Here is a 26,486-nt window from a genome sequence, read left to right on the forward strand (position 1 = left end):
CCTCGCCAGGAGTCGGACGTGCCTTCCCATTGGCTGGCTGTTCTACTGCGCTCACTCTCGTTGGCTGTCACTCTCTGGCCACTCTACGTCACTTTCTCACACCATCCCGTAGAGTGAAGCCGGCGGCACGCAGCGATTGGTCTGCATAAGGCGCCGGTGGGCGGGGCTGGGAGTTCGTGCGGTCCCCAATGCGCTCGCCTATTGGCGGAAAGGGGCTGTCAGTCAGGCGTGTACCTGTCGGTGGCGCGGCGGGGCTGTACTGAGGATGGCGTGGTTATAAGCACTATAGTGCAGCTGTTATAGACATTGGTGTACCGGGGAGCCGCATACTACACACCGAGCATCACCGCCAGGACCACCTACAGGTGAGAGCACCGGGACTGCACGTGATTGATCGCTGCTGCCCTGATCGCCACCTTTAGCTTGACAGCTGTTGTGAAACTACAAGTCCCAGCATGGGGTGTCAGCTTCTGGTTCTTGCATGGCATCTCCTAACGTGGCAGATGTGCTGCTCATGGTCATTGACAGCTGTTATTCATTATATTTTGTATTTGCTAGCTATGTTATTTTTATTTGGATGTAGTATATTGGAAGATTAAATTGTGTAAGATCCTGTTGGTGGGCTTTGGAATTTTTGATTGTTTTCTTATTCTTTTTATATTTGTATGTTGTGTGTATATGGTAATAGACATTTATCTATTATATACATTATATTTTTTATTGATATACATACACATATATAATTATTTTAGTTTTTTTTACTGTAGTACAGTATGGAGGAATATATTATGTACTCTAAAATATATAATAGTTTATGATTGATTTACTTTTGTATTTGGATGTAGGTTATAGGAATATATTAAATATGTACATTATATATTTTTATTGAGGGTTTTTTTATATATATTTTTATATTTGGATGTAGTATATGTGTAGAAGGAGTTGTATGAGATCCTATAGAAGGTGAAGATTTATTAGGTGTGTGTGATGTCCTCTCTGACCAGGTGCTGTTCTTCGGTTAGTGATTTGCTATTCCTGCATTGCATGGTATTGCAAATTGGTTGTAGAAATGCTTGTGTGGGTGTGTGGCCGGCTGTGGCAGGTTGATGGTTGTGGATGTAGATGTTGCTGCGTCCTCTTTAAGCCTAGGTTCACACTAGGGTGTGGGAAACCCCGCGATCCAGGCGCGTTTGCCACACTGCATTCCAATTGCACTGCTGTTGCGATCTGCATCAGCGTCAGTGCAATCTCAACTATGTCGTAAACGCAGTGCATTTGCCTGCACCAGATTGCATGCTACAAAATGACCATGCAATCCGGTTGCGGTGCGGTTCCAAAAATGATGCATGTGCATCTTTGGTGCGATGTTTAGCCCACTCAGATTGCACCTCACTGAATCACATGTGAATTTCGCAAGAATAAGGTGCAGTTTCTGTGCGATTCATATGCATTTTGTAGTGTGAATCGATGTTTAATCATCTGCCAGGTGTGAGATTGCAAGTCCTATGTGGACTTTTTTTTTTTTTTGTCTGAAAGTAGATGTGTAAAATGTTGTACTTTTAAGGGTTCTCTCACACGGACATTCCAATCGGGTCCACCTGCCCATTTTTCAGACAGACTCGATTGTAACCTCCATTCTCCTCTATGGAGTGGCGGGTGTAAACGGACATGTGTCCATTTACACCCAACGACATCTGACCTGCCAAAAAGGGACGGATGGGGATCCAGCTCCCGCTCCGTCCGATGGATCGGGGATCCAGCTCCCGCTCCGTCCGATGGATCGGGGATCCAGCTCCCGCTCCGTCCGATGGATCGGGGATCCAGCTCCGTCCGATGGATCGGGGATCCCGCTCCGTCCGATGGGTCGGGGATCCCGCTCCGTCCGATGGGTCGGGGATCCAGCTCCCGCTCCGTCCGATGGGTCGGGGATCCAGCTCCCGCTCCGTCCGATGGATCGGGGATCCAGCTCCCGCTCCGTCCGATGGATCGGGGATCCCGCTCCGTCCGATGGATCGGGGATCCCGCTCCGTCCGATGGGTCGGGGATCCCGCTCCGTCCGATGGGTCGGGGATCCAGCTCCCGCTCCGTCCGATGGGTCGGGGATCCAGCTCCCGCTCCGTCCGATGGGTCGGGGATCCAACTCCCGCTCCGTCCGTTGGATCGGGGATCCAACTCCCCTTGCGTCCGTTGGATCGGGGATCCAACTCCCCTTGCGTCCGTTGGATCGGGGATCCAACTCCCCTTGCGTCCGTTGGATCGGGGATCCAACTCCCCTTGCGTCCGTTGGATTGGGGATCCAACTCTCCTTGCGTCCGTTGGATCGGGGATCCAACTCCCCTTGCGTCCGTTTTCATCCAACTGCCTATTGAGGAGAGTGAGCAGCTCTGTATCTGCTCTGCAGCAGTGGAGCAGACACAGAGCTGTCATCCGCTTTCTCAGCGGGGATCAGCAGAGAGGTCTCCTGCTGAGCAAGCGGATCTGCTAAATGGGTCCACTTCATGTGAAAGGACCCTAAGGCTCACTGCATGTTACAGATCTTTTACATCTGCTAACAACTATGTAGTGCAAGAGTCCTCCAGACTGGATACAGATGGAAATGGCATTGCACCAAACCGCATGGTGCTGCAGTAAGGTGTGTGCGAAAATGCGCTTTTTATGCATGGTGGGTGTCATTAAGAATTTAAAGGCTCACCTTTTTATTAAAAAAAAAAAGCAAATATTTGTGACTGTTAAAAAAATTTACATTTTTTTTTTTTATATATTGCAGCCAGTAAAGCATTGCACCGGCAATGAGCAGATCAAGTGTAAAATGCCTGGATCCTGCAGACTCTCAATACACTGTCTGGCCATACCTCAGACCGGCAGGCAGTTACTGAGTGCCAGAAAGAATTGATGAACTACGAGAGTGCTCACCAGCGCCCTCACACTTTATTAAGAACTACAAGACATTGGTTGCAATGGCTGATGGTACTTGTAGTTCATTAACTCACACAACTTGGTGAATGAACGACACAGCCCTTGTGGGCAGAGCCCTGCATGGCCATGCTGTATTTGAATTGTGAGTGGGGGGAGAATATTCCCTGCCCGCTGTCGTGGGGAGAGGTGGCAGTTGCTGGAACATGTTACGTGTTCCATCCTAGATTCCTAGATACGGGTGGAACATGTAACATTCCAAAGGTGAAGTTATCCTTTGATGGCAACCCCACACATCTGCTAAAGAGCAGTGCATTTCTGTGTGTGTTGGGAAAACGTGCATTTTCACACATATTCACACATAGATGTGAACCATGACTATAATGGATTGTACAGTTTGTATGGTCAGATTGTAATATTTATGACGGCCATACATACAGTTGTGTCCAAAATTATTCAACCCCCACTGAAATTGAGTGTTTTGGCCAGTTTGACATTGCTTTTGATCATTCAGTCATCTTGCTTACATTTACATTAAAGAGGCACTTGTAGGTCAGACAAATATAACATAACAGTTATAATGAAATAACCACAAATGTCTTTTCTGTGCTCACAGCATTATCAGTTTTATTCAACCCCCAAGTGACATTCAATCTTAGTACTTAGTACAGCATCCTTTTACAGTTATAACAGCTTTTAAACGTGAAGCATAGCTTGACACAAGTGTCTTGCAGCGATCTACGGGTATCTTCGCCCATTCTTCATGGGCAAAGGCCTCCAGTTCAGTCACATTCTTAGGCTTGCGCACTGCAACTGCTTTCTTTAAGTCCCACCAGAGGTTCTCAATCGGATTTAAGTCTGGTGACTGCGATGGCCACTCCAAAATGTTCCAGCCTTTCCTCTGCAACCATGCTCTAGTGGACTTGGAGGTATGCTTGGGATCATTGTCCTGTTGAAAGGTCCAACGTCTCCCAAGCCTCAGGTGTGTGACGGACTGCATCACGTTTCCATCCAATATCTCCTGGTACTGAAGAGAATTCATGGTACCTTGCACACGCTGAAGCTTCCCTGTACCTGCAGAAGCAAAACAGCCCCAAAGCATGATTGACCCTCCACCATGCTTCACAGTAGGCAAGGTGTTCTTTTCATCATAGGCCTTGTTCTTCCTCCTCCAAACATAGCGTTGATCCATGGGCCCAAACAGTTCTAATTTTGTTTCATCAGTCCACAGAACACTATCCCACAACTTTTGTGGTTTGTCCACATGGCTTTTGGCATACTGCAGTCGACTCTTCTTATTCTTTGGAGACAGCAAGGGGGTACGCCTGGGAGTTCTGGCACGGAGGCCTTCATTACGCAGTGTGCGTCTTATTGTCTGGGCTGAAACTTCTGTACCCACATCTGACAAATCTTTTCTCAGTTCCTCAGCAGTCACACGGGGACTTCTCTCCACTCTACGCTTCAGGTAGCGCACAGCAGTCGAAGTCAGCATCTTCTTTCTGCCACGACCAGGTAGCGTTTCAACAGTGCCCTTTGCCTTGAATTTGCGAATGATGCTTCCTAAGGTGTCTCTTGGTATGTTTAACATCTTTGCAATCTTCTTATAGCCATTGCCCTTCCTGTGAAGAGAAATCACCTCTTCTCTTGTCTTCCTGGACCATTCTCTTGCCTTCACCATGTTTGTAACCACACCAGTAAATGTCTAGAAGGAGCTGAGTATCACAGTCATTTTAAAGCTGCCTAATTGGTGCTTATTATGCTTGATTGCTGCTCGGTGACATCCACAGGTGTTTTCAATACCTGATGGAAAGCACCTGTATGAACCTCTGTTCTTCAGAGTGGTAGTCTTTAAGGGGTTGAATAATTGTGGCAATGAAGAAACCACATAAGAACCATTTACTACTGTATTACATAAACAATTGATGTCATTTTAGTTGCATTTGGGTAGTTACAACGTCCTTGTAGGATTTGATTCTGAATACAATTCCAAATGTACACTATAGTCCCTAAACCCCTTTACAGCATTGGGGGTTGAATAATTTTGGACACAACTGTAGAACAAGTTTGTTTTTTGTGGTCGAATTTTTACATAGTTGATCATTTATTCCAACAAGAGTGTACAATCACATTGTATAATGTATGGTTGACCCCAAGAGGAAACATTTAAAAGATGGTTGATTATATAGCCTTTTCTTTTACTTCAAGTGGACAATTTAAAAAAAAAAAAAAAAAATTTGCTTTACGAATGTGGCAAAATAGTCAAAAACTCAATGAAAACAAAATCACCATATTTTGTATAGTATAATTATATCCAATCCTCATAAGTGCCATCTAGTGGCCATAATGCAGTATTTTCTTAATTGAGGTATTTTATTAAAAAAATGACATTATGGCCACTAGATGGCACTGACGATCATAGGAAATAAGCATATTACACGAAATATGGCGTGGTTTGTTTGTTTTTTTTCCCAGCTTTGCAAATGTTTGTCGTGTTTGGAAAAAATTGTAATTTTTCCATTTTGAGTTGGAGTCTGGTTGTCATGGGCTTGAGCAGACAGCTGTTACTTGGCACCCTTTAATTAACGTGGCCAATAGTTTCATAGTATTCATGTTGAAACTACACATTTGCAGCCTTTGATTAGATCTTGGATGTGGAACTCCAAGTAAATCCCTTCCACACTGCAGCTTACAGAACACGCAGTTTTCATGTGGGTTACCCGCACCTTGACATAGACTTCTATTAGATTGGGCTTTTTTGGTGCATTTTCTGAAAGCGCACCAAAACCACTTGATCTAATGGAAGGCTATCATACACTTACTGGGTTTGCCAGTGGCATGTATGTCAGCATTCTTCATTAATGATTTGATATTTTGAATTTAGTGTGTTTTTAGTTTTATGAATAGTGGAATGTAAATATTTGCAAATGCTTATACAATCAAATAGTCTTGCTAACCTTGGTTCATTCAGTAGATCTTCATAGCTTACAAACCTTGCATGAGTTAAAAGCTAATTCCTTGCACAGTATTTTTTTTTTGCTTATGGCGCCCCAGCAAGCCCTAAAAATAAAAAAAAAAGCACTCACCTTCTTTCTGGCACTGCCCCCCCATTGTAATCATGTTCCAACACTAGATGACTTCAGACTGTGGAAGTATGCAGTGAATGCAGAGCATCATGGAGCAATCCCTTGTGGGGGTGTCACCAGCGTAATAGTGTACTGATGCAGAGAGTGATGTCATCACGTCAGCACTGCTCTCTCTCAATATTGAAGACTGCCCACCACCAGGAGAAGATCCAAAAAGGAACCTGTATGTCACTTGAATGGCCTGAAGACGTCTGGAAAAGGTAAGTATATAAATAACGTATTAAAACAATGTTAGGGCAGCATAGTGGCTTAGTTTGTTTGCACTTATGCTTTACAGCACTGGGGTCCTTGGTAGTAATCCTGGTCAGAACACTGTCTGCATGGAGAATACATAATCTCCCAGCGATCCAATAAAAGGACTTTAATGCCCAGGAGGTGGTGTGGTGTCTCTTTCATGTAAGTGCTGTGATTGGCTTAGAGCTGTCAATGTGCTAATAGCACGATGTCAGGCTGCCATGGATGTATATGTGCGGCAGCTGGATGTTAAAGCCTCCCATCGCATATACACTATATTTCCAAAAGTATTGGGACACCCCTCAAAATCACTGGATTCAGGTGTATAAAATCAAGCACCTAGGCAAGCAGACTGCTTCTACAAACATTTGTGACAGAAAGGGTCACTCTCAGGAGCTCAGTGAATTCAAGCGTGGTACCGTGATAGGTTGCCACCTGTGCAATATGTCCATCTGTGAAATTTCCTTGCTACTAAATATTCCACGGTCAACTGTGGTATTATAACAAACTGGAAGCAACTGGGAACAACAGCAACTCAGCCACAAAGTGGTAGGCCACGTAAAATGACAGAGCGGGGTCAGCGCATGCTGAAGCGCACAGTGCGCAGAAGTCGCCAACTATCTGCAGAGTCAATAGCTAAAGACCTCCAAATTTCGTATGGCCTTCAGATTAGCACAACAGTGTGTAGAGAGCTTCATGGAATGGGTTTCCTTGGCTGAGTAGCTGCATCACATCACCAAGTGCAATGCAAAGCATCAGATGCAGTGGTGTAAAGCACGCTGCCACTGGACTCTAGAGCAGTGGAGATGTGATGTGTTCTCTGGAGTGAAGAATCGTGCTTCTCTATCTGGCAATCCGATGGACATGTCTGGATTTGGTGGTTGTCAGGAGAACGGTACTTGCCTAACTGCATTGTGCCAATTGTTAAGTTTGGTGGAGGGGGGATTATGGTGTGGAGTTGTTGATCAGAGGTTGGGCTTGGCCCCTTAATTCCAGTGACGGGAACTCTTAAGGCGTCAGCATACCAAGACATTTTGGACAATTTCATGCTCCTAGCTTTGTGGGAACAGTTTGGGGATGGCCCGTTCCTGTTCCAACATGACTGCACACCAGTGCACAAAGCAAGGTCCATAAAGACATGGATGAGTGAGTTTGGGGTGGAGGAACTTGACTGACCTGCACAGAGTCCTGACCTCAACCCTATAGAACACCTTTGGGATGAATTAGAGCGGAGACTGCAAGCCAGGCCTTCTCATCCGACATCAGTGCCTGACCTCACAAATGTGCTTCTGGAAGAATGGTCAAACCTTCCCATAGACACCCTCCTAAACGTTGTGGACAACCTTCCCAGTAGAGTTGAAGCTGTTATATCTGCAAAGGGGGGGCCAACTCAATATTGAACCCTATGGACTAAGACTGGGATGCCATTAAGCTTCATGTGTGTGGAAAGGCAGGTGTCCCAATTTGTCTGGCAGCATATTGCTCAATTGACAAGAGGTTGAAGAACAGTTCAAATTTCAACAATTGTTTCTATATTTAAATTGGTAGTAAATTAAGTTAAAACGACAAAACAAAAAGTTTCCTGCTGCAGGGTAATATAGTGTGCTAGTATGCATTGCCCTGTACAGACTGGACTGGGACTGGAAAGCTACCAATGCATACTTGTAATTGGTAGCTTTCCGAACATGTGACTTCTGTTCTGTGACAGCCAACCACAGTTGACCCGAATGCCTACCTCTGCTTCTTAGCATTTAGAACCTTTTAGAGGGCTGGGAGGTGACAGTAGCAGGGAGGGGTTAATAATTGCAGGGCTATCTAGATTTCAAATTATGATTTTTTTTTTTTTTTTTTTTTTAACTATTTTGGTTCAGTCTCTGAAGCTTCTTTCAAAACTAGATGCCTAAAATGATGGTGTGTCTGTGTGAGGAGGTGAACAGATGCCATGCTGTGTTTTCTCTCCACCATTGACAGCTAGGCAGGCTGAAGATAAGGAGTGGATCATAACTTCTCCAGCCACATCTTTAGTTCTTGGACGTGTTCTTTAACATTGGATGTATTCTTTATTGTTGAAGACGTTTTGTAGCTTCTCCAACCACTTAAGTTCCTCAGGAAGTGGCTTGGGGAAGCTATGAAACGCCTTCAACATAACAGAACACATCCACTTGAATGTGCCTTTTTACTACTAGATATACCATGACCTGGATAAATGAGAACTTTCAGATGGTACATATTGGAGTACTTTAATAATTGTGTGTGTATATATGTGTGTGTGTATGTATGTATATATGTATGTGTGTATATATATATATATATATATATATATATATATATATATATATATATATATTTTATTTATGTGTATAGCAATATGTATCCCAGCCAGGAACTCTTGTGAAGTTCATTCAATTTTATTCTCTGTTTTGCATAGTAAAGGGCAGAAAATCTTGTCTTTAATAAATACAAATTACTAATGAGAGATGGTTATTAAGAGGATGTATATTTAATGCCGTGCTTCCAGTCCTGAGCCTGCAAATTTAGAGATTTCAGATTATCTTCTTACCATCACTCCATGTCTGCTATCAGTGAATGATTTAATACTGGAGAGCTTCGGTTCATGTCCTTTCCCCGGTTTTCCACTGTGAATAGAACACTTGCTATCCACACAGTACAGGTAAGATCTATGGAATGTGTACATGTTAGGACTATGTCTAGGACATGATCAGTGGAGTTTTGTTGGGGTGTATCAGTACATCAATGTTAGGAATTTCAATGCTGCTCCACTTCCAAAAGACTCCAAGCTGATCTGAAAAATGAGTTGAAGAGTACACAGAAGATTGTGATGATGGAGGTTTGTATTGGATGGGAAGGGATGATGGAGGTTTGTAGCGGATGGGAAGGGATGATGGGGGTTTGTAGAGGATGGGATGATGGAGGTTTTGTAGAGGATGGGAAGGGATGATGGAGGTTTGTAGAGGATGGGAAGGGATGATGGAGGTTTGTAGAGGATGGGAAGGGATGATGGAGGTTTGTAGAGGATGGGAAGGGATGATGGAGGTTTGTAGAGGATGGGAAGGGATGATGGAGGTTTGTCGAGGATGGGAAGGGATGATGGAGGTTTGTCGAGGATGGGAAGGGATGATGGAGGTTTGTCGAGGATGGGAAGGGATGATGGAGGTTTGTCGAGGATGGGAAGGGATGATGGAGGTTTGTCGAGGATGGGAAGGGATGATGGAGGTTTGTCGAGGATGGGAAGGGATGATGGAGGTTTGTCGAGGATGGGAAGGGATGATGGAGGTTTGTCGAGGATGGGAAGGGATGATGGAGGTTTGTCGCGGATGGGAAGGGATGATGGAGGTTTGTCGCGGATGGGAAGGGATGATGGAGGTTTGTAGCGGATGGGAAGGGATGATGGAGGTTTGTAGCGGATGGGAAGGGATGATGGAGGTTTGTAGCGGATGGGAAGGGATGATGGAGGTTTGTAGCGGATGGGAAGGGATGATGGAGGTTTGTAGCGGATGGGAAGGGATGATGGAGGTTTGTAGCGGATGGGATGGGTTAGATGTAATGGGTTGGTGGAGGTTTGTAGTGGATGCTAAGGTATGATTTAGGTTTGTAGTGGACAGAAAGATGGATATTTGTAGTGGATGGGATGGGATGATAGAGGTTTGAATCAGGTTGGTGGTTGTGGGAGAACACTTACAACTCCTATAACTATCCAAATATTAACCCTGTGTTCACAAGTGGTTTTTGCTTTCTCTGCGTGAATGTGGAGCATCTGAAAGGATTTGCAGTGCGGTGTTTTATGTAGTTTTATATGGGGTTTTATGGAGCTATGTTCACATGGTTTCTTGCTGCCTTAAAGCCTATCTCTGGTCAGGGCTTCTCCACCAAGGTTTATCTCTCCCCCCTCTCTAGCTAATCGCCCTATTATAGTATTTAAAACTACCCTGAAACCCTTAAATACTTGCCTTAAGTTGCAGTTATGTGACCGAGCCCTCTGGACCACATGGTGGGAGGGTACTTATGTCACTGCATGGTGATGTTGACAGTTCCTATTAGCTACCCATCTGCAGGGTTCTTGCAGGTCCTAAGGACATCAGCAGCAGAGTGATTGTCATGAAGAGGGGTGGTAGTAAGGTCGATCACAAGGTCAGATAGAATGCAGTGGTGGATTACTGGTCTTCACTCCCAGAAGAGGTGCCAGCGAGGGTCATATGTCTGTTTGGGAGGGCTCTTTGAAAAAGTAAATTGCTGAATATTGGTGGAAGTCTAAGAGGGCAGGGGGGTTAATTTTGCCTAATGATGGGCTTTGGTTTTACTTTGACACATCATTGCAAGTCACTTTCCCAAAAATCATGCTGAATTGGGTTCCCTCGTGCAAACACCCTACATTGGTTGTACCTCTATGTTCTACTATGCTGCACAGGGTTGGCTGAGATGACCTTTAAATATTAAACTCAGATCTTCTCTAACGTATCCATGCTCCTTTCTGCATACAAGTGTCATTTTGCACCCACTGTAATCTGATTAGGGAGATCAGAGTTCCCTGCTCACAATGAACAGGATGGATGTCATGTGTTGTCTATGTTCATCCTGGTCCTGGAGATATGTAGATGGGAGAGAACCTGGAGGGTCTACTTACTTTCTGTACTAAAATATATGAATGAAAATACACTTCCAGTAGGAATCCCATGCTTTCCTGAATGGCTGGTTCAAATTAGGGAAATGCAGCTTAGTGTTTTGTTAAAGGGGAACCATAGGGGCCCAGTCACATCTACACCTAGTGTGTGTGTGTGTGTGTGTGTGTGTTCTATGCGTGTTCTATGCATGAAGGTAAAAAAAAAAAATTGTGTGCAGCAGCCCCCCCTAATACTTACCTGAGCCCTGTCTTGATCCAGCAATGTGCATGAGAACCAGCTGTCCCGGGTCTCTCCCTCCTCATTGGCTGATTACAGCCAGTGAGCCAATAAGGAGAAAATAGAGGGGAGGGGGAGGGTGGGGTCAAGTCACTGCTGTGTGTGAATGGACACGCAGAACAGCTCGGGAGCCCCCATAGCAAGCTGCTTGCTGTGGGGGCACTTGGCAGGAGGGAAGAGCCAGGTGTGCCGACGGGGGACCTGAGGAGGAGATGAAGAGGATTGGGGCTGCCCATTACACAGAGCAAGTCAGTATGATATGCTTGTTATTAACCACTTCCCGTCCGCCCTATAGCAGTAATACTGCTACAGGGCAGCAATGGTGTGCAAAATCACATGGGTGTATATATGTGATTTTGTATTTCCTGGTAGGGAGTGCACAGGAGCCCTACCTGCGCTGCTATTCGTGGCTTCAACTGTAAGTCACCGGGTCCCGGCTGGTAATTACTTGCCTTCACCTGGTGATTGAGGAGCATTACCGACAGAGGGAGAGAACTGTAAGTAAACAATACAGATCTCTCCCTGTCAGCTCCTGCACACTGCTGTGCTATATTTTACTGTGTGCTGTGTTTCACTGTAAGCACACTGCTTTGTATAGCTCTGCTATGCAAAACCATGCATAACCGAGCCATACAAAGCAGTGTACTTACAGTGAAACACAGTAAAATAGCACACAGTTAACCCTTTGATCGCCCCAGATGTTAACACCTTCCACTTAAATACAGTGGCAGTGCTTTTTATTAGCACTGATCACTGTATTGGTGTCACTGGGGATGTCTGTGATACCAAGTCATCCACCTACCCCCCCTCAGTGTCAGAATGTCAACCACAGTCCTGCTACAAGTCGCTGATCGCTACCATTACTAGTATGAAAAAAAAAAAAAAATCCCAGTGTATATATACCGCCATTTTGTAAACGCTATGACTTTCACGTAAACCAATTAATTGACACGTATTGTGAAGCAGAAAGTCAGCTTTTTTTTTTCTTTTTTTTTTTTTAAAGTGGGATTTTTTCTTGTTGCTGGCCAGAATAAAAATGCAAAATGCAACAATAACACACTACCATGCTTTCCAGCAGCTTCTAGATTGAACCCTCTATATTGAACCCTAGCAAATACTGCTATGAATGGACACATAGGGTAACATGCTGGGGGGTTTACTGGCTGTAGAAAAAAACATCAAAAACCAAAAAGAGCCGCTGTAAAAACATCCAGTGTGCATGGGGACGTAATGGAGCTGTTATTGGGTTTTTTAGCTGTTGAGATGTCAGGGCGCTGTCATGGTGAGGAGGAGTCGGGCGCTGTCATGGTGAGGAGGAGTAGAGCACAACTGTGGTGTGTGATTGTAAAGCAGGAAGCAGAGCCTGCACCTGTAATCAGTAAATATGGCCGCCCCCATGTACCTAGCAACAGGATTATACTGATAGGCCAAAGGGAAAATTCATCCAGTGAATATTGCACTGCTAACAGGATTTCCAACCTTGTGGGTTTTTTTTCCAATACTCTTTCATTCAAATATTGACTACTTGATGATCCAACCAGTCCACAGCCCTTCCTCTGCAGGGTGACAACCCTGTTTTGCCTGCAGTGAATTTACTGCTGTGTTGTCACCCTGGCAACCCTCCTCAGAAGTTAATGTTGACCGTATAAAGGGCCTTGCAATGCATGTTCTCATGTGTTTATGATGCATTTGCATTGGTTTCAGTGGAAAACATAAAAGACAAAAGGTGGGGGTCTCTTGTTCCTGTTATGTTATTCCATGTATTGAACTTCCATACTCTAAAGTTCTTGTGGGAAAAAAAAGCTTTAGTATTCTAAATATGCACTTTTATAAAGCTCTCCAAAGAGGTTTATAAACATAGGAGTGGAGTATAGGGTACCCCCTATCAGGATATATTGGAAGTTCTGGACTGTGCTCACCGCCTGCTGCTTTTGAGGACTGCGCATGCATGATGACTCCTGCCAGCCACAACATGGTAACCCCGCCCAGCATCTGTCATCATTCAAGCACGTGACGTTCCTTTTAATGTGATTGGCTCGTGGAAGTCTCGTTGCCCGCTTTAATGATGGCGGCCCGATGGCTCCCCCTTCGCTCTGCTGCAGTAAGCTCCAGCGAGCATGCGCCGTGACTGGGCGGAGGCGGCGATGTCAGTGCAGGCAGGGCCGGCTGATTGCTGAGATGAGACATGTGCGGGTGACCTCTGTGTACAGGGACTGACCGGGACACAGGAGAGCTGGCCGCCCATCATCTGCGGTAAGATACTCCGCCGCTAATCCGGGACATGTGCCGGCCAACGTGGCTGCCCTGTGTGCTCTGATTTCTAGGAGGATCCTGGGCAACCTGTCATTGGGGGGACTACAAGGAGCAGCAATCCCTCAGTATAGGGGGAGGACGCTGTGCCTGACACAGCCATACATGTTCCTGTATCTAATATTAGGATCAGTATACATAATTGTGCATGTATGTGTGTATGTATGTAATGTGTGTGTATATATGTATATAATATATGTATGTGTGTCATGGTTAGGATCTCTGTGCATCATGACTCTCTCTCTCTCTCTCTCTGTGTGTGTGTGTGTGTGTGTGTGTGTGTGTGTGTGTGTGTGTGTGTGTGTATGTATGTGTGTGTGTATATATATATATTGTGTGTGTGTGTATGTATGTATGTATGTACAGACAGTATCTCCCAGAAGTGAGTACACCCCTCACATTTTTGTAAATATTTTATTCTATCTTTCCATGTGACAACACTGAAGAAATGACACTTTGCTACAATGTGACGTAGTGAGTGTACAGCTTGTATAACATGTAAATTTGCTGTCCCCTCAAAATAACTCAATACACAGCCATTAATGTCTAAACCGCTGGCAACAAAAGTGAGTACACCCCTAAGAGACAATGTCCAAATTGGGCCCAATTAGCCATTTTCCCTCCCCGATGTCATGCCTTGGTTGGGATTCAAACCGATGACCCTAGTACTGCCAGGCAGATGTGTGAACCATTTAGCCACTGTGCTGCCACGTACATTTTTTTTTTTTTTTTTTTTTTTTTTTTTTTTTTTTTTTAAAGCAGAGGCCCTAGCCTAGACAATAAATTGATGGGTGTTGCAATTTTTGCACAGTATTTTAATGGCGGTTTTTCAAACACAATTTTTTGAGAAAAAATACACTTTAAAAAAAAAACAAAAAATCCGTAACCCCATTTTTTTTTTCTAAAATATAAAGATGGTGTTATGATGAGTAAAAAGATACCAAACATGTCACTGTTTACTATTGCGCGCACCTGCGCAATGGCAACAAGCGATGTGAATTTTGCCATCTATAGGTAATGTTTTAAAGGTCTTTTACAGGTTACAACTTTAGATTTACAGAGGAGGTGTGGTGCTGGAATTACTGCCCATGATCTGACCTTCGTGGTGATCGCGGTTTACGTGTGCGCAGGACCAATGCGTGCGTTTACCTTTGCGTGCAAGCATGGAAGGAGGGGTCATTTTTTTTAATTTTATTTTTACACAATCACTTTAAAAGAAAAAAAATTTTTGATCACTTTTGTTGCTGTTGCAAGAAATGTAAACATCCCTTGTGACAGCAATAAGCAATGACCAGTACTTTGTATGGTGGGATCTGAGAGCTATAAGATTCCAGATTCCTCCTCTGCCCTTTAAAAGGATTTAATCGCATCAAAATCGGTGTGCTTAAATGCTTTTCTTTGTAAAATGCCTCCATTTATTTTCAAGTAAACAGGAAGTGATGAAAGGTTACTATGTCGTGGAGCAGAACAAAGATGATCCGGTCTTTGGCTCTGTGATCAGCTGACGGGAGATCCAGTTAAAGGACATTGCAAGAGAGCTGACCGCTTGCTCTAAAAAGCAGTGCCAGGATGATGACTACAGCTGCAGACATCATCCCAGTATAACCACTTGAAGTCCAGTGATGTACTGGGTATGTGACTGGTCATCAAGTGGATATTGCAGTTATCAGGACCAGTATGCATGAAAATATAAAATATCTATCCACCATCAGGATCTCCTATATATATATATATATATATATATATATATATATATATATATGATCCTGGCTACAGCAATGTACACTGAGATGATGATAATTCACTGTTGTCATCCTTGTTTGTCATGAGTCTACAAGTGTGGGGTGTGAAGTCCAGTAGTGTATGGGTTACAGATCACTGATCTCTATGGACTTTGTACTGATCAGTGTGAAATATACTGTATGCGTGTGTCATGTGTAATACAGAATACAGCCCCGTCATACCGCCACATGTTTACAAGGGAATCTGCTCCTCTGTGGTACTCCACTGACATCATCCAGAGAATGGTTCAGATCATCAGCAACTTGGTAAAGAATAGATGGATTCTATAATAAATGGAATTTTACAGAAGAGTTCTTCAAATCTGAGCTACTATGGTGCCAGTTCTATATTCTCATCTAACTGGATTTGGTAATTTATTAAAAAAAAAACCCATGAACATAACCAGAAATATATTACATTTACAATGCCATTTGTCTAATGTATTTTTTTTCCCCCCTAAACCCTCCCTTTTATTATAGGATTAGTACCTGTTGATTTTTCTTTAACAGGGTGACAACAGTGATCTTTGTGCATTGCAGTCACCGCAGTGTTGTCACCCTGTACACAGGTTAGTCTTAAAGCACTAATAAACCCAAAAGCAAATATTATATTGCAGCCTATAAATTCTTAGATGTGGCCTTTGTTTTTTTTTGTCCTCCTTTTTTTTTTTACCCATTTTTGGTGGTTTGGCCAGTAAGTCTGATTTTTTTCAAAAGAACAAGCTGTCCTGTAAATGTAGCAGTTACAGAGATGAGACAACTCCTCCTTTATGTTCAGCTTTTATTAATGTATGTAAAACCTTTGTCCCAGAAGGAGAATAAACTGTTTGCTGTAACTGATTAACAAAATTGAAGCCAAACTCTAGCTCACACTTTATAGTGTATCTAAATCTGCTAGTCCAATAAACAATTTAATACCCAGGAGGTTTGGGAGCTCACATAGGATGTTACAAGGAGACCGAAAAACACCATAAGAAACCATTTTTAAAAAAAATGGATTACAGTGGATGTATGTGATTTTCTTTTTGGAGGGTAAGGATTTTATTTAGCATTTATCTTCAGCTTGGTCAATTATGCTTTGAAAATAAAAGCTGGAAGCTGCTGGGGTGCCTTGCACAGATGTTCCAGATTTTATTGACTCCAGTCTTGGGAAATCCCTCTCAAGGAATTAATACAAGTTAAATACCATCATTGCAACATACAGTTAACAGAATTTTTAATTTGTTTTTGTTTTAATATGACAGTGACAGCGGTCTCCTTGGTGAGTCTGTGGGCACACCTTGGTTGTCACGTGTCCTCAGAGGTGTCGGCAATGTTCCCTAAGTTTGTCCTTGGAAGGATGACAGTTGTTGTCTGACTAAATTGAATTCTGTCATTTTGGTTGTCTGACTCGGGAATTAAACTAATTATCTAATTTTCTGCTTGTATTAAAATTCCATGAAGCACGCTGTGACATGTCTTTATTGGTGTCAGTGAAGAGATGTGTGTGTTCTGTCTCCAATCAGTCATAACATTATGACCACCCACCTGCCCTGACCCCTAAAGCATAGACACCAGTAGACTTCTGAAGGTATGCTGTGGTATCTGGCACCAAGCCATCAGTAGCAGATCCCTTAATTCCTGTAAATTGCAAGGTGGGGCCTCCATGAATTAGACTTTTCCAGCACATCCCACAGAAGCTTGATTGAGATCTTGGAAATTAGGTGGAAAGTCAACACCTCAAACTCGTTGGGTTCCTCAAACCATTCTTGAACCATTTTTGTAGTAAGACACGGCTTATTCTCCTGCCGAAAGACACCCCTGCCACCAGCGAATACAGTTTCTATGAAGGGGTGTACTTGGTCAGTAAAGATGTTTAGGTAGGTGTCAAGTATCCTCCACTTGAATGGCAGGACCCAAGGTTTCCCAGCAGAACATTGCCCAAAGGATCACACTACCTCTGCTGGCTTGCCGCCTTCCCATACTGCATCCTGGCACCATCTCTTCCCCAGGTTACTGATGCCAGCTTGCTTTCTTGCAGTATCACCCAGCCATCCATATGATGTGCGTGGAAAATATTCATCAGACCAGGCCACCTTCCTCCATTGCTCCGTGGTCCAGTTTTAATGCTCATATGCCCATTGTAGACACATCAACTTCACGGACAACATGTTTACTTGCTGCCTAGTTCATTGTAACAAAGATCGTCAATGTTATTCAGTTTACCTGTCAGTGATTTTATTGTTTTTATGGCTGGATGATGTGTGTGTATTTATATACACATATATATGATTCATCTGGGAATCAATGTTTTACTCGATAAGAGTCCATCCACCAGACCTGCTTTGTCCTTCTACTGTCATTCCTCTGGCATATTCCTATATTTTATATCTTAGCGCCAAACAAGATTGGAATACCTTGATGACTTAAAGGTGACCTCCTACTGAAAGAAAAATGTGCAGAAATATTCGTAGTTTAGTGGGGTTTTTGTTGTTGTTTTAGTGTGTAGGACATGTTTAGCTGTGCTTTATATAGGTAGCCAAGGGGGACCATAGGCCAGTCTAAATAGAGCTATTAGAGAGCTGCATGCGGCGCTGTGCCTGTAGCTGCTTGGAGTCGCATATATATGCAAATGCTGCACCTGTCACTTCTGCTGGAGAAAATGTCCATATTGTCTGCTACAGGGCCATTTGCATCCATGTGGAATGTATATTCTCTTCCAACTGGATTTGGTAATTTATGAAAAACAACAACCCATGAACATAACCAGAAATGCATTTATATTTACAATGCCATCTGTCTAGTAGTTTTGTTTTTTATTTCCCTAAATAAGCGTAAAATAAATTTGTGGGGTTTTTGTTACTGAGTTAGAAGGTAGATTTCCAGTCAACCCCCCCCCCCCCCCCCCACCTTTTTATTTTTTATTTTTTTTTTGAATCAGAATAAAATTCAAGCCTCATGCACACTGGGCATTTCCCCAGCTCTTGAGTGTTCATTCATTTTATTGGCCAAAATATTAATTTATTCTGCCCATTGAAATGAATGAACACCCAAGGTCTTGACGCACTTGGCGATTAGATATGTTTTAGGCACATCAGGCATTTCTTTTTTTTTTTTTCCCCCAAAATGCTGCTGCTGTACGTGCTGACAGTGGGATTATCTGTTTTTGTTTTGTTTTTTATTCTTGCCTCTAAACGCCTGTAAATACTTATGTGTGCATGGACACAATATAGGAAAACATTAAAGTGGTTGTAAAGGCTGAATGTTTTTTACCTTCATGCATTCTATGCAGGATGGTAAAAAACCTTCTGTGTGCTGCTCCCCCCCACAGCTCCATTGATTCCCACTGTTGTCAGTCACAGCCAGTGAGCCAATGAGGTGAGAGTGGGGGGGGGGGGTGGTCTTGAGCCATGGCTCCAAGTGTCTTATACATGCATAGCGCAGGGCTTGGGAGTGGGCATGCACCAGTGCCCCCATAGCAAGCAGCATACTATTGGGGGCACTGGTTAAGGAGGAGCCAGGAGTGCCAGCAGGGGACCCAAAAAGAAGTGTGTGTGTGTGTGTGTGTGTGTGTGTCTGTGTGTGTATAAATCACTTTAAAGGGGCATTTAGAGGTAAAAAAAAAACCACAAGAAGGCTCTTAAAACCGGCATTTAAGTTGCCCAATGTGCCTAAATGCTCCATGGATTTCATACACTTTCAAGTACGGCTATTGCTACACCTTCTGTAGATCACCTCCCCATCAGCACTTAGTCTGATTCTCCAGTCCAGAAATATTAACTGCCTTCAGGGCAGCACAGTCTGTTTCTAAAGCAAAGGGTATGTTTGCAGCATGGCAGGAAACCAGATCCTGGAGACAGTTCCGGAAATGCAGCAAGGCACTCTGTAGACAAGACTTAAGCGGCAGTGTTGTTTTTCCACCCAGCCATTCAGATTTAGTGTTGACCTGACGAGGACACTTGTGTATCAATATAGGAATTGGTTTGCTGCACCTAGAGTAAACTTTTTTTTTTTTTCTTTTTTTTTTCTTTTTTTTTTCTTTTTTTCTCTCTTCTTTGTTTCCTAGCTTGACCACCATGCCTGGATCCCTTCCTGCCTCTGCTGAAGCCTCCTGGCCCAAGGATGTCGGTATTGTTGCCTTGGAGATTTACTTCCCAGCTCAGTACGTTGATCAGGAGGAGCTGGAGAAGTTCGATGGGGTCGGTGCTGGAAAATACACCATCGGTTTGGGCCAGTCCAAGATGGGCTTCTGCTCAGACAGAGAAGATATCAACTCGCTGTGTCTCACTGTGGTCCAGAAGCTGATGGAGAGGAACAACCTTTCATACGACTGCATCGGAAGATTAGAAGTGGGAACAGAGACCATTATTGACAAGTCCAAGTCGGTAAAGACTGTCCTCATGCAGCTGTTTGAAGAGTCGGGAAACACAGACGTTGAAGGCATAGACACAACGAACGCATGCTATGGAGGCACTGCTGCTCTTTTCAATGCGGTCAACTGGGTGGAGTCAAGTTCATGGGATGGTGGGTGACATTGAAATCACCTTCAATCACTGTAGGATGCTGGTCACCTCCATGTGGGGAGGCCATTGTTGGGTCAAATCATTATAAAAAGCTTGCTTGGTGATCTTAGATGACTGGTTGTAGCTGTGAGATTTTGCTCTAAAGTGGCTCACTGTAGTCTCATGGATTAAAAATGAGGGATATGGAAAATAGTAACACATACTACATTGGGGGGGGGGGGGGGGGGTTACTAAAACTGGTGCACTCAGATTCTGGTGCAGCAATGCATAATACCTAATCCGCTTCTAACTTCAGCTTGTTTAATTGGGCTTTGACAATAAAACCTGAAAGCTGATTGGTTACTATGCAGAGCTGCACCAGACCCTGTGTGCACCAGTTTTAGTAAATCTCACCCATAGACTTTCATTCCTGTGTAAACCTGTCATTGCTGAAATCATTGCTGCCGTTACGTTTTGAAAATACTAATTGGTTATGACCCCAAATCCAATCGCTGTCCAAATCTTGTAGACTTCTCCTCCACAACATCTTCAAGATACGGCTGTTTTTAACCTCGGAAACCACTAAGCAACTTATTCACTCCCTTATTATCACTCACCTTGACTATTGTAACTTCTTCCTCATCGCAGGCTATCCCCTCTTCTATCTATCATGAATGCTGCCGCCAGACTCCTCCACCTTACTAACCGTTCCATATCTGCCTTCCCTCTCTACCAATCCCTCCACTGGCTTCCCATTGCCCAACGGATAAAATTCAAAACATTAACAATAACATATAAAACCATTTATAACTCTGCCCCAAATTACATCACCAATCTTGTTTCGAAGTATCACCCAAACCGTCCTGTCCACTCCTCGCGCTACCTCCTGCTCTCTAGCTCCCTTGTCTCATCCTCCAATGCTCGTCTCCAGAGCCTCCTCCATCCTCTGGAACTCTCTACCCTTTAATCTATCAGACTATCTCCTACTCTGCTCACTTTTAGGCGATCTCTGAAAACCTATCTCTTCAGGGAAGCCTATCCTGCCTTCAGCTAATAACAGAATCTTCTACTCTTCCAACCAGTCCATCCCCCACAGTTATTACCTTTTGTACCACCAGCCCCTCCCTCTTAGATTGTATGCTCCAAGGAGCAGGGACCTCCTTTCCCTCTTGTATTGAACTGTATTGTTGCTGTATTGTCTCCATTTATATTGTAAAGTGCTGAGCAAACTGGTGGCGCTATATAAATCCTGTATAATAATAATAATGCTGATGACCTTCTTCGGGTCAGTGATCCAGAACAAGTAGATGGACAAAGACTTTTGAATGTCCTTCTCTGCACACTTTCTCTGTTAGCAATACAGTCAGGCAATTAGTGTTGTCAGGAGGCCAGCATTGGCAGCCATTTGTTACTTTCATTACACATTTTCTTTAGGGTAGACTGTTTTTGCTGTCAATCAAATGCAGTGAGGAGAAATTGGGGGGGCAGGGCTACGTCCCGCTGTGTAGGTCTATGGAGCGTGGCAACATTGACAGAGCTTGAGGCGAGCAGACACTGTGTGCCCCCATAGCAAATAGCTTGCTGTGAGGACACACCAAGAATAGAAGGAGCCAGAATCGCCGCTGGGGGACCCAAGAAGCGGAGGATCGGGGCCACTCTGTGCAATACCACTGCACAGAGCAGGTGAGTAGAACTTGTTTGTTATTTTAATTTTAAAATAATAGACTTTAAGGACATTTTATTAAATTCTAGTATTGAAGTCTGGAGAGCCTTGCAACTGCAATTTGTGCATTATGGGTGCACACGCTCCTGCATAGGTTACTCCCAACCCCTTATGGCGGTATGGACCTTTTTGTTCTGGGTCTGGAGGAAGTAAACAATACACTACAAGTGCAGTGAAGTCGCAGCACATTTCCTGGCAGAATGTGAATCCCTCTGCCTCAGTGGGTCTCAGAGGCAAAAGGGAAACCAGTCACTGGAATAGATTTTCCCATCTTGTGTTAATGCCATACTAATTTTCTATAAATGCTTTGAGGTTTGTTTGTTTTTTTTTTATGTATGCAGGATTGAGAAGATTTTTGTTTTTATTGCCTTTGCATATCTGCACTTATTGTCCTAAAGATTGGTAATTTTGTGGAAACCAGAGGAATCTAATGCACTATGTGCCCTTTGTTCGTACAGGACGCTATGCCTTGGTGGTCGCTGGAGACATTGCTGTGTATGCCACGGGAAGTGCCAGGCCAACTGGAGGAGCCGGAGCTGTTGCCATGCTTGTGGGTCCAAATGCCACTCTCATTTTAGAAAGAGGTTGGTGGTTTTGTGTGTTTGAAAAGAATCTTGTGTGTACAGTAGAACTTCAGCTGTGCTGGTGTTAGTGATGTGCAGACACTGCGTCCCAAAAGACAATGGCACTACCGGGACAAAGATGCACGCAATACATCACAGTGATGTGCGTTCCCGTGCCGCAAAACACAGCCCTGTGTGGGACATGGATGCATTCACCCCGTGTGAACGAGTTATAAATGATCTAAGAAGCGTCTCAGACTGATTTCAGATGTAAGCTGAATGGATCTGTGAGCATACTGCATTTGCTCATCGGCACAGATCTTTTAAATAAAACACAGGAGTATATATTTTGCACAACTAGCTTCCTGCAAAATCAGAGAATATATATATATATATATATTTCTCTCTCTCCATCCCTCCTTGTAAGAAGAATTAATGTCCTATAAAATGTTATTTGTATGCATTCATGTGCTCAGTATCTGTTAGATGATGCTCTGTAGGGTCTCTTGTGTTTCGACCAAACTTTTTTTCTTTTTGGGATTTTAACCACTTGCCAACCACGCTATAGCCGAATGTCGCGATTGTCCAGTTCTGGGAGGGCGTCTTATGATGTCCTTCCAGAACACGCCCCCCCAGCGGCACACACCCACCACTCTCCATGATCGCTGTGTCCTTTGGACACAGCTGATCAAATGAGGTAACAGGCCAATCACAGTGGCCTTTTACCACGTGATCATCTGTGTCCAATGACAGAGCAGATGACCAAGTAAATACAGTTGCCGATTATCGGCTGCATTTTCCTCATGCTGTCACAGCGTGAGGAAAGTACTGCCGATAACCGGCAAATGACAGAGGACACTTGCACTGATCATCAGGGCACTGACTATCAGTGCCCATCATTGCTGCATATCAGTGCAGCATCATCAGTGCCCACCAGTGCCGCCTCATCAGTGCTGCCTGTCACTGCCCATCAGTGCAGCCTCATCAACAGACATCCGTGAAGGAGAAAAATTACCCATTTGCTAAATTTTATAATTTTTTTTTTTTTTTTTCTGTTTATAGTGCAAAACATTAAACACCCAGTGGTGATTAAATACCACCAAAAGAAAGCTCCTATTTGTGTGAAAAGATAAAAATTTCATATGGGTACAATTTTGCATGACTACACAATTGTAATTCAAAGTGCGACAGTGCTGAAAGCTGAAAATTTGGCCTGAGCACGAAGGGGATAAAAGTGCCCGGGAGGCAAGTGGTTAATATGTGATGAATAGTTGTTTCTTATCTAGTAGGTAGAAGGTTTTCAACGTTTAATACCCAGTCGGCCTTCCTGATGGCTTACTTTTTTTTTTTTTTTTCCTCCATACCTTCATAGGTTTACGTGGAACACACATGCAGCATGCCTATGACTTCTACAAGCCTGACATGGTGTCTGAGTATCCTGTTGTGGATGGGAAATTATCCATCCAGTGCTACCTGAGTGCGCTGGACCGCTGCTATTCAACCTACCGCAGGAAGATCAGAGCACAGTGGCAGAAAGGTAGGTTGGTTGCTACATTGTCTCCTGCCACTGGTTCCATGCTTTCCTTTCTATGGTCATTCAAGAATCTTATACAGTATTTCTGTCTCTCAGAAGGGAACGATAAACCGTTCACCCTGGAAGATTTTGGCTTCATGGTATTTCACTCTCCATACTGCAAGCTGGTCCTGAAGTCTCTTGCACGCTTGTTGCTCAATGATTTCATTAGTGATTCCACCCCTGACACAGAGAGTGGCGTTTATGCTGGATTGGACTCCTTCCAGTAAGTGTTCATTAATATGCGATTTATTGTAAGGCAGTTTAAGGGCTACTTTGCAGCACTTAAAGGCAAAACCTTTTCATTTTGAATTGAGTAAGGGAGGGATTTAACCCGTTAGATTTTTTTTTTTTTTTTGCCTTGTCATGTATTCCCAATTGGGAAGATCTCCCTTCACTTCCTGTCCTATAACCAAAAGAGGAAGTAAGAGATAATCTCTCTAAAGTGAAGGTATCCCCGGTTGTCACCAGAACTAGGGTTCCCATTGGAACATTTTTCCCTCTATTCTGTGGACAACCCAGAATCTGCAATTTTCTTTTGCTTTCACTATTGGTGATAATGGTAAATAGAGGAGTTGCCCCACACAGCATAAAAACCTTACAGATGTTCTATTCTTTCTCTCTTTCCTCTCTCCAAAGCTGGGAAAAAAAGTTTTGCTTGTAGATTATGCCTTTTTTTTTGTAATTCTTTTGACAGTATAGCCAAACGGGCAATGTCTTTTTGTTGGTCCCCTACTTCATAGAAGCTACAGTGCCCATGTATTACACTGATGATCACCAGCAAGCCTGAGGCAGCTGTGTTCATTTATAAACGAATGTAATATTGGGCTGTGTATGTGCTAAACCAGTAGTTCTGGGTGCGGAGCTGGTCTGGTGGTGCAATGTTCCACCTACAATTCAAAAATTAGGAATGAACTCAACTTATTTTTTGGGTTTGGTCTAAAAGGCACTTTTTTGTTTTATGAAAACTTTGTGCCAAGCTGTAGTTATTTTGTTAACTGTGGAAGTGTTTTTGCAAACTATTGTAAATTATTTGGGATGGGAAACAAAACTGAGTGTTTTTTAAACTGAGAATTTTATGTATGAATTAAATATATTTGATAGGTGTTTATTTAGGGTGGAACATGTAACCTAGTCCAGCCTCTTCCCCTCCCTGTGACAGCAAGTGAGGGAGTGCACAAACTATAACAACCATCAGCCATTGCGGCTGACTTATAGTTCTGAAAGGTCGCTAAATAGCAGCCTTCTAGTACATTCACATGCCCTGCAGCTTGTAAACAGTCGGCTTGTATGAAGGTACAGGCTGAAAGCTGCAGGGCTTGTATGCAGGAGTCTGGCATTGCACCCCTGATCCATTGATCAGGGGTGCAATGCTTTTCAGGCTCCTTGGGGGGGGGAAAAAATTATAAATGTGCTTTTTTCTCTTTTTCTTCCTGAAAAAATGTGCATTTATTCCCATAAGGTGTACTTATCCTTTTTTTAAGCTTCCTTGTTTGTTCTAGTATCAGGTAGCTGCTGTCAGTGTGCAGAATATACTCACACTGACAACTGTCAGCCATTAGAAGGAGCACATTCATGTAAAGCAAACCTACATGTTCTTATCCTAATCAAAAATACATCCTGTGCTGTTATTTGTCCTAAGCTGCTATGAAAAGTTGAATAATATTTACTTCCAGCGTCTCCAGGCTCTGTTCAGTTTTCAGTACCCACACACAGTCACCCGGGGTAATGCAGGCCCTGCCTCTGGTTGGCCTTTCACATCGACAAAGTATTTCACTGTTGCGGCTGAGTATCAGCAGGAGGAGAGAGCCCAGAACTGCCAACATGATGGCACTGAGTATCAGCAGGGGGAGAGAGCCCTAGAACTGCCAACACGATGGCACTGAGTATCAGCAGGAGGAGGGGAGCCCAGAACTGCCAACACGATGGCACTGAGTATCAGCAGGGGGAGGGATCCCAATACTACCAACACGATGGCACTGAGTATCAGCAGGGGGAGAGAGCCCAGAACTGCCAACATGATGGCACTGAGTATCAGCAGGGGGAGAGAGCCCTAGAACTGCCAACACGATGGCACTGAGTATCAGCAGGAGGAGGGGAGCCCAGAACTGCCAACACGATGGCACTGAGTATCAGCAGGAGGAGGGGAGCCCAGAACTGCCAACACGATGGCACTGAGTATCAGCAGGAGGAGGGGAGCCCAGAACTGCCAACACGATGGCACTGAGTATCAGCAGGGGGAGGGATCCCAATACTACCAACACGATGGCACTGAGTATCAGCAGGGGGAGAGATCCAATACTACCAACACGATGGCACTGAGTATCAGCAGGGGGAGGGAGCCAAATACTACCAACATGATGGCACTGAGTATCCGCACGGGGAGAGAGCCCTAGAACTGCCAACACGATGGCACTGAGTATCAGCAGGGGGAGGGATCCAATACTACCAACACGATGGCACTGAGTATCAGCAGGGGGAGGGATCCAATACTACCAACACGATGGCACTGAGTATCAGCAGGTGGAGGGATCCAATACTACCAGCACGAATGCACTGAGTATCAGCAGGGGGAGGGAGCCCAGAACTGCCAACGCGATGGCACTGAGTATCAGCAGGGGGAGGGATCCCAATACTACCAACATGATGGCACTGAGTATCAGCAGGGGGAGGGATCCCAATACTACCAACATGATGGCACTGAGTATCAGCAGGGGGAGAGATCCAATACTACCAACATGATGGCACTGAGTATCAGCAGGAGGAGGGAGCCCAATACTACCAGCACGAATGCACTGAGTATCAGCAGGGGGAGGGAGCCCAGAACTGCCAACGCGATGGCACTGAGT

The 26,486-nt window shown here is 44.0% G+C and overlaps 1 protein-coding gene across 3 annotated transcripts in view; it reads left to right on the forward strand.

The window, feature by feature from the left end:
• Positions 1-217: 217 nt before the first annotated feature.
• HMGCS1 (3-hydroxy-3-methylglutaryl-CoA synthase 1) overlaps positions 218-26,486 on the forward strand; it is a 35,646-nt gene continuing 9,377 nt past the window's right edge. Inside the window, exons 1-6 of one of the 3 annotated variants that reach the window (XM_089687800.1) lie at positions 242-365; positions 6,044-6,256; positions 19,343-19,800; positions 21,960-22,085; positions 23,437-23,601; positions 23,695-23,863. In XM_089687800.1, coding sequence (XP_089543926.1) covers positions 6,132-6,256; positions 19,343-19,800; positions 21,960-22,085; positions 23,437-23,601; positions 23,695-23,863 — 1,043 coding nt within the window. In that variant the 5' untranslated portion in view covers positions 242-365; positions 6,044-6,131. Of the gene's footprint in view, positions 366-6,043; positions 6,257-13,320; positions 13,460-19,342; positions 19,801-21,959; positions 22,086-23,436; positions 23,602-23,694; positions 23,864-26,486 lie in introns of those variants that run through there. The other 2 variants (XM_089687801.1, XM_089687802.1) reach the window with 2 other exon arrangements.

The sequence above is a fragment of the Staurois parvus genome, unplaced genomic scaffold, assembly GCF_062004578.1.
Source record: "Staurois parvus isolate SC_StPar_1 unplaced genomic scaffold, SC_StPar_1.0 ptg000438l, whole genome shotgun sequence".
NCBI lineage: Eukaryota > Metazoa > Chordata > Amphibia > Anura > Ranidae > Staurois > Staurois parvus.